Source organism: Ranitomeya imitator, chromosome 1, assembly GCF_032444005.1.
Source record: "Ranitomeya imitator isolate aRanImi1 chromosome 1, aRanImi1.pri, whole genome shotgun sequence".
NCBI lineage: Eukaryota > Metazoa > Chordata > Amphibia > Anura > Dendrobatidae > Ranitomeya > Ranitomeya imitator.
The window spans coordinates 2,291,398-2,300,172 of record NC_091282.1 but is presented as its reverse complement, the minus strand read 5'-3'; the positions used below and the strand labels follow the sequence as shown (position 1 = coordinate 2,300,172).

At 49.0% G+C, this 8,775-nt stretch overlaps 1 protein-coding gene across 1 annotated transcript in view; it reads right to left on the bottom strand.

Moving 5' to 3' along the window:
• Positions 1-5,297: 5,297 nt before the first annotated feature.
• The window catches only part of TMEM8B (transmembrane protein 8B), a 120,605-nt gene continuing 117,127 nt past the window's right edge, over positions 5,298-8,775 (bottom strand). Inside the window, exon 12 of the mRNA XM_069745419.1 lies at positions 5,298-5,943. Within this exon, the coding sequence (XP_069601520.1) occupies positions 5,608-5,943 (336 nt within the window). The 3' untranslated portion in view covers positions 5,298-5,607. The remainder of the gene's footprint in view (positions 5,944-8,775) is intronic.

Sequence of the window (8,775 nt, the reverse complement as noted above, 5' to 3'; positions counted from 1 at the left end):
GGAGGCTCAACAGATGGAACCATAGGTGCCACGTATCTCCGCAACAACGACCTATGGAATACATTATGTATGGAAAAGGAGTCTGGGAGGGTCAAACGAAAAGACACAGGATTGAGAACCTCAGAAATCCTATACGGACCAATAAAACGAGGTTTAAATTTAGGAGAGGAAACCTTCATAGGAATATGACGAGAAGATAACCAAACCAGATCCCCAACACGAAGTCGGGGACCCACACGGCGTCTGCGATTAGCGAAAAGTTGAGCTTTCTCCTGGGACAAGATCAAATTGTCCACTACCTGAGTCCAGATCTGCTGCAACCTATCCACCACAGAATCCACACCAGGACAGTCCGAAGACTCAACCTGTCCTGAAGAGAAACGAGGATGGAACCCAGAATTGCAAAAAAATGGAGAAACCAAGGTAGCCGAGCTGGCCCGATTATTAAGGGCGAACTCAGCCAACGGCAAAAAGGACACCCAATCATCCTGGTCTGCAGAAACAAAACATCTCAGATATGTTTCCAAGGTCTGATTGGTTCGTTCGGTCTGGCCATTAGTCTGAGGATGGAAAGCCGAGGAAAAGGATAGGTCAATGCCCATCCTACCACAAAAGGCTCGCCAAAACCTTGAAACAAACTGGGAACCTCTGTCAGAAACAATATTCTCAGGAATGCCATGCAACCGAACCACATGCTGAAAGAACAAAGGTACCAAATCAGAGGAGGAAGGCAATTTAGCCAAGGGCACCAGATGGACCATTTTAGAAAAGCGATCACAGACCACCCAAATGACTGACATCTTTTGAGAAACGGGAAGGTCAGAAATGAAATCCATCGAAATATGTGTCCAAGGCCTCTTTGGGACCGGCAAGGGCAAAAGCAACCCACTGGCACGTGAACAGCAGGGCTTAGCCCTAGCACAAATCCCACAGGACTGCACAAAAGTACGTACATCCCGTGACAGAGATGGCCACCAGAAGGATCTAGCCACTAACTCTCTGGTACCAAAGATTCCAGGATGACCAGCCAACACCGAACAATGAAGTTCAGAGATAAGTTTATTAGTCCACCTATCAGGGACGAACAGTTTCTCTGCTGGACAACGATCAGGTTTATTCGCCTGAAATTTTTGCAGCACCCGCCGCAAATCAGGGGAGATGGCAGACACAATGACTCCTTCCTTGAGGATACCCGCTGGCTCAGATAAACCCGGAGAGTCGGGCACAAAACTCCTAGACAGAGCATCCGCCTTCACATTTTTAGAGCCCGGAAGGTACGAAATCACAAAGTCGAAGCGGGCAAAAAATAACGACCAACGGGCCTGTCTAGGATTCAAGCGCTTGGCAGACTCGAGATAAGTCAAGTTCTTATGATCAGTCAATACCACCACGCGATGCTTAGCTCCTTCAAGCCAATGACGCCATTCCTCGAATGCCCACTTCATGGCCAGCAACTCTCGATTGCCCACATCATAATTACGCTCAGCGGGCGAAAACTTCCTGGAAAAGAAAGCACATGGTTTCATCACTGAGCAATCAGAACCTCTCTGTGACAAAACCGCCCCTGCTCCAATCTCAGAAGCATCAACCTCGACCTGGAACGGAAGAGAAACATCTGGTTGACACAACACAGGGGCAGAACAAAAACGACGCTTCAACTCCTGAAAAGCTTCCACAGCAGCAGAAGACCAATTAACCAAATCAGCACCCTTCTTGGTCAAATCGGTCAATGGTTTGGCAATACTAGAAAAATTACAGATGAAGCGACGATAAAAATTAGCAAAACCCAGGAACTTTTGCAGACTTTTCAGAGATGTCGGCTGAATCCAATCCTGGATGGCTTGGACCCTTTCTGAACAAAGCTGCCAGCGCAGATTCATTCCACTGAGTGAGTACTGACCATTTCCTAAATTTCTGACAATATACTTCTATATCATCCTGACCCTGGCACAAAGCCAGCAAATTTTTCTCAGCCTGATCCACTGAATTAGGCTCATCATACAGCAATCCGAGCGCCAGGAAAAACGCATCGACACTACTCAATGCAGGGTCTCCTGGCGCAAGAGAAAATGCCCAGTCTTGAGGGTCGCTGCGCAAAAAAGAAATAATAATCAAAACCTGTTGAATAGGATTACCAGAAGAATGAGGTTTCAAGGCCAGAAATAGCTTACAATTATTTTTGAAACTTAGAAACTTAGTTCTATCTCCAAAAAACAAATCAGGAATAGGAATTCTTGGTTCTAACATAGATTTCTGATCAATAGTATCTTGAATCTTTTGTACATTTATAACGAGATTATCCATTGAAGAGCACAGACCCTGAATATCCATGTCCACACCTGTGTCCAGAATCACCCAAATGTCTAGGGGAAAAAAAAAAAGTGAACACAGAGCAGAAAAAAAAAAAAAAATGTCAGAACTTTTTCTTTCCCTCTATTGAGAATCATTAGTTTTGGCTCCTTGTACTGTTATGTTTGCTAATGACAGGTGTTATGAAGGCAATCCAGAAACACAGTGTGCTTAGCGATCAGAGCGCACACAGTGATCTGACAAATACCAAAAAATACAAGAACGAGCTCTGAGACGTGGAAACTCTGTAGACTGCACACCTAATCCTATCCTAAACACAACTAAAAGCGGCTGTGGATTGCGCCTAACAACTACCTAGGCAACTCGGCACAGCCTAAGAAACTAGCTAGCCTGAAGATAGAAAAATAGGCCTGACTTGCCCCAGAGAAATTCCCCAAAGGAAAAGGCAGCCCCCCACATATAATGACTGTGAGTAAGATGAAAAGACAAAACGTAGGGATGAAATAGATTCAGCAAAGTGGGGCCCGATATTCTAGGACAGAGCGAGGACAGTAAAGTGAACTTTGCAGTCTACAAAAAACCCTAAAGCAAAACCACGCAAAGGGGGCAAAAAAAACCCACCGTGCCGAACTAACGGCACGGCGGTACACCCTTTGCGTCTCAGAGCTTCCAGCAAAACAAAAGACAAGCTGGACAGAAAAAAAGCAACAAAAAAGCAAAAAGCACTTAGCTATACAGAGCAGCAGGTCACAGGAACAATCAGGAGAAGCTCAGATCCAACACTGAAACATTGACAAGGAGCAAGGATAGCAGCATCAGGCGGAGTTAAGTAATGAAGCAGTTAACGAGCTCACCAGAACACCTGAGGGAGGAAGCTCAGAAGCTGCAGTACCACTTGTGACCACAGGAGTGAATTCAGCCACAGAATTCACAACACTTACCCTGCCCGACAGCACAGTCCCCCATTACTTACCCTGCCCAACACCACATTCCACCATTACTTACCCTGCTCGACACCACAGTCCACCATTACTAACCCTGCCCGACACCACAGTCCACCATTACTTACCCTGCCCGACAGCACAGTCCACCATTACTTACCCTGCCCGACACCACAGTCCACCATTACTTACCCTGCCCGACACCACAGTCCACCATTACTTACCCTGCCCGACAGCACAGTGTCCCATTACTTACCCTGCCCGACAGCAGTCCCCCATTACTTACCCTGCCCGACAGCACAGTCCCCCATTACTTACCCTGCCCGACAGCACAGTCCCACATTACTTACCCTGCCCGACAGCACAGTCTCCCATCACTTACCCTGCCCGACAGCACAGTCCACCATTACTTACCCTGCCCGACAGCCCAGTCCCCTATTATCTACCCTACCCGACACCACAGTCCCCCATTACTTACTCTGCCTGACTGCACAGTCCCCCATTACTTACCCTGCCTGACAGCACAGTCTCCCATTACTTACCCTGCCCAACAGCACAGTCTCCCATTGCTTACCATGCCTGCCCGACACCAGTCTCCCATTACTTACCCTGCCCGACAGCACAGTCCCCCATTACTTACCCTGCCCAACACCACAGTCCACCATTACTTACCCTGCCCGACACCACAGTCCACCATTACTAACCCTGCCCGACAGCACAGTCCACCATTACTTACCCTGCCTGACTGCACAGTCCCCCATTACTTACCATGCCTGCCCGACAGCACAGTCCCCCATTACTTACCCTGCCCAACACCACAGTCCACCATTACTTACCCTGCCCGACACCACAGTCCCCCATTACTTACCCTGCCCAACAGCACAGTCTCCCATTGCTTACCATGCCTGCCCGACACCAGTCTCCCATTACTTACCCTGCCCGACAGCACAGTCCCCCATTACTTACCCTGCCCAACACCACAGTCCACCATTACTTACCCTGCCCGACACCACAGTCCACCATTACTAACCCTGCCCGACAGCACAGTCCACCATTACTTACCCTGCCTGACTGCACAGTCCCCCATTACTTACCATGCCTGCCCGACACCACAGTCCCCCATTACTTACCCTGCCCGACAGCACAGTCCACCATTACTTACCCTGCCTGACTGCACAGTCCCCCATTACTTACCCTGCCCGACAGCACAGTCTCCCATTACTTACCGTGCCCGACAGCACAGTCCCCCATTACTTACCCTGCCCGACAGCACAGTCTCCCATTACTTACCGTGCCCGACAGCACAGTCCCCCATTACTTACCCTGCCCGACACCACAGTCCCCCATTACTTACCCTGCCCGACAGCACAGTCCCTCATTACTTACCCTGCCTGACAGCACAGTCCCCCATTACTTACCCTGCCCGACAGCACAGTCCCCCATTACTTACCCTGCCCGACAGCACAGTCCCCCATTACTTACCCTGCCCGACAGCACAGTCCCCCATTACTTACCCTGCCCGACAGCACAGTCCCCCATTACTTACCCTGCCCGACACCACAGTCTCCCATTACTTACCGTGCCCGACAGCACAGTCTCCCATTACTTACCCTGCCCGACAGCACAGTCCACCATTACTTACCCTGCCTGACTGCACAGTCCCCCATTACTTACCCTGCCCGACAGCACAGTCCCCCATTACTTACCATGCCCGACAGCACAGTCCCCCATTACTTACCATGCCCGACACCACAGTCCCCCATTACTTACCCTGCCTGACAGCACAGTCCCCCATTACTTACCATGCCCGACAGCACAGTCCCCCATTACTTACCATGCCCGACACCACAGTCTCCCATTACTTACCGTGCCCGACAGCACAGTCTCCCATTACTTACCCTGCCTGACTGCACAGTCCCCCATTACTTACCCTGCCCGACAGCACAGTCTCCCATTTCTTACCCTGCAGCGGCTTTCCCCACTAGTGACGCCACGACGGGTGTGTACAGGGGTGAGCAGAACACAATTAAAGGCGCTGCCGCCATTTATTACACTGTCTGGTTTTATTGTAAAATGTAAACATTTGCCCCAACATGCGGCTCATCCGAGTGTCACACAAGACTGTGTCTGGCACTGGTGGACCCCGACCACCAGCCGTGTGCAGGACATGAAGACCTGGAGTCCATGGAGCCTTCTATTCAAGTAAATGTGGAAGAGATGAAGAGTTCAGGTCTGTCCCAGGCGCAGCGCATCCCTCCGATGTCCTCCGCCACCAGGCACAGCCGGAATGAGGTAATACTGATGGCGGAACGCCATCTGTGGCACTAACATCGCACGTGTCCTCACTCCGCACATGTCAGCTGGTGCAGATGCTGTTGATGGAGACGGCGCCGGGGTCCACCAGTCCTAGCTCCTCCTGCTCATTTACACACAGCTGGTACCCACAGCCCTTCCTGCGAGCCAAGGGGGCCACCCTCCCATCAGGCTTGGCCCGTGGAGGCAGAAGGAAGCCCACGCTGCCTGCGATCAGCATGTGCCAGATGCTGTGGATGTAGAAGTAGTTCTCCTCCGTCTCCACAAAGGCATAGAGCGCAACAGCGGAGCTGGCAATGAGGGTCCCTGGGCACAGGTAGAAGAGCCATCGCTTCCAGGTGGGTGGGTAACAGTGCCGTCTCCGGATGGTGCGGAAAGTCTGAAAGAGAAGAGCATTATTGGTCCCGCTACCTCCTGACATATCCGTGAGACCCCCGAGCTCTAGATGAAGGGTCCTGCTCATTATACTGCATAGTGCTGAGAACGGGGATCTCTGCCAAGGAATCTATGGCCCGGATTACACTAATGTACATGAGCCTTAAAGGCACGGTTCAGAGGACTGTCCACTACTTGGTCAACCCCTTCTTAGATGATGTATTCCCTCACCGCAAAAGAGCCCACCCCTCTGGCATTGGGTGCAGGGGCTCCTGACCCTCCTGAAATGTCACACGAACGCTGCAGACGATCAGCGACCTCTAATGGCCTGCACTGTTCACGTGGCATATAAATGTCACACAAATGCCAGAAAACCCAATGTTGCTGGAACAGCAATAATAGGGTGGTGAGTACTCGCTGTTTTATTTTACAAGACGTGAAAAAGAATTTTAAAAGGTTTCTCCACATACTGGGCTTTAAGCAACTTTCTAGATTGTCTTCATGAAAAATGTTCTACTGTTTTGTGGATACAGTTTTGAAGTCGAATGCTAATCTGTCACAACTGCCCAGGCCTGACTGCTCTCTGTGATGAGATAGTGGAGAGGGGAGAAAGTATTGCAGGGTGGATGAACCACATACGCAATGGACAAGGAGAAAAGCACAGAAGGTAGGTACAGGGTAGAAGGAGTGGAGTTACATAAACAGTAACGACAGTGCCCTGGATTTACACACAGTTCACATGACCGAAAGGCCTCACATCCATCATCTCAACCTACTGAACAGCCGCACGGCCAGCTCTTCCCTCTCCTAGTGTATCCTCCATCCCCTGCAGACTGTGAGCCCTCGTGGGCAGGGTCCTCCCTCCTTATGTACCTGTGTGCCTTGTTATCTGCTCATGTTTAATGTATTTGTCTATATTTGCCCCGTATTCACATGTAAAGCGCCATGGAATAAATGGCGCTATAAAAATGTATAATAATAATAATAATGTATTACTGGGAGAGATCCGGTTCTTACATCCATCATGTATTACAGCGAGATACGCGAGCCTCTCATCCATCATGTATTATTATCCCGACATACTCGGGCCTCACATCCATCCTGTATTATTACCATGAGATACGCGAGCCTCTCATCCATCATGTATTATCCCGTCACTCAGGCCTCACATCCATCCTGTATTACCGTGAGATATACGGGTGTTGTGAATTCTGCTCTTGGGCTCCCTCCGGTGGTTATGAGTGGTAGTGCTGCGGTAGTTTCGCACCATTTATCAGGTGTATCTATTTTTTGCAATTTGGGCTGGGCTATATAGCCTTGCTTGATCCTTTAGTTTGTGCCAGTTGTCCATTGTTTTTGGAGTATTCACATCCCTTCTGGTCTCTCCTGTTCGCTGTGCTTTTCTTCAAAGATAATACTCCACAGAATAGTAGTCCAGCCGCACCCTAAACATGTGCTATCTTTATGGATTGATGCTGATGATTTATGCTTGACAAAGGTCTTAAGGACCGAAACGTTGCAAGAGGTGGAATAAACAAGTGGTTCTTTTTTCACAACTGCTGTGGTGCTGTCCCTCTTTTTTACATTTCTTCAAAGATAAGTCCTGGCTTTGTTTTTGCTGTCCACCTGCTGTGGACCTTATAGTTCTGTGCATTTTCATGTTTTGTCTTGTCCAGCTTTGTCTGTGTTAGGATTTTTTGCAGCCAAGCTGTGTCTCTGGAGATGCAGATATACCCTCCATGTCTTTAGTCAGATGTGGTGATTTGTATTTTCTGTGGTGGATATTTTCTAGTGTTTTAATACTGACCGCATAGTACTCTGTCCTATTCTTTCTTTTTAGCTAGTATGGCCTCCTATGTTAAAAACTGATTTCATGTCTGCGTATGTTTTTTCCCTCTCCTCTCACAGTCAATATTTGTGGGGGGCTGTCTATCCTTTGGGGATTTTCTCTGAGACAAGATAGTTTTCCCGTTTCTGTCTTTAGGGGTAGTTAGATCTTAGGCTGTGCCGAGGGGTCTAGGGAGTGTTAGGTACCCCCCACGGCTACTTCTAGTTGCGCTGCTAGGTTCAGGGTTTGCGGTCTGTACAGGGACCACCTTCTCCAGAGTACGTCTCATGCTGCTCCAAGGCCACCAGATCATAACATACGGGCCTTACATCTATCATATATTACCGCAAGATACACGGGCCTCACATCCATCATGTATTATCGTGAGATACGCGGGTCTCACATCCATCATGAATTACTACGAGATACACGGGCCTCACATCCATCCTGTATTATTATAGCGAGATACATGGGCCTCATTCATTATGCATTATAGCGAGATACGCGGGCCTCATGTCCATCCTGTATTATTACCGTGAGATAGGCGAGCCTCTCATCCATCATGTATTATTATCCCGACATACTCGGGCCTCACATCCATCATGTATTATTACCGGGAGATATACGGGCCTTACATCCATCATATATTACCGTAAGATACACAGGCCTCACATCCATCATGTATTACCGCAAGATACACAGGCCTCACATCCATCATGTATTACCGTGAGATACGCGTGCCTCACATCCATCATGAATTACTACAAGATACATGGGCCTCACATGCATCATGTATTACCGCAAGATACATGGGCCTCACATCCATCATGTATTACCGCAAGATACACAGGCCTCACATCCATCATGTATTACCGTGAGATACGCGGGCCTCTCATCCATCATGTATTACTGGGAGATACATGGGCTTCACATCCATCATGTATTACCTCGAGATACGCGGGCCTCACGACCAACATGTATTTCCAGGAGATACATGGACCTCGCATC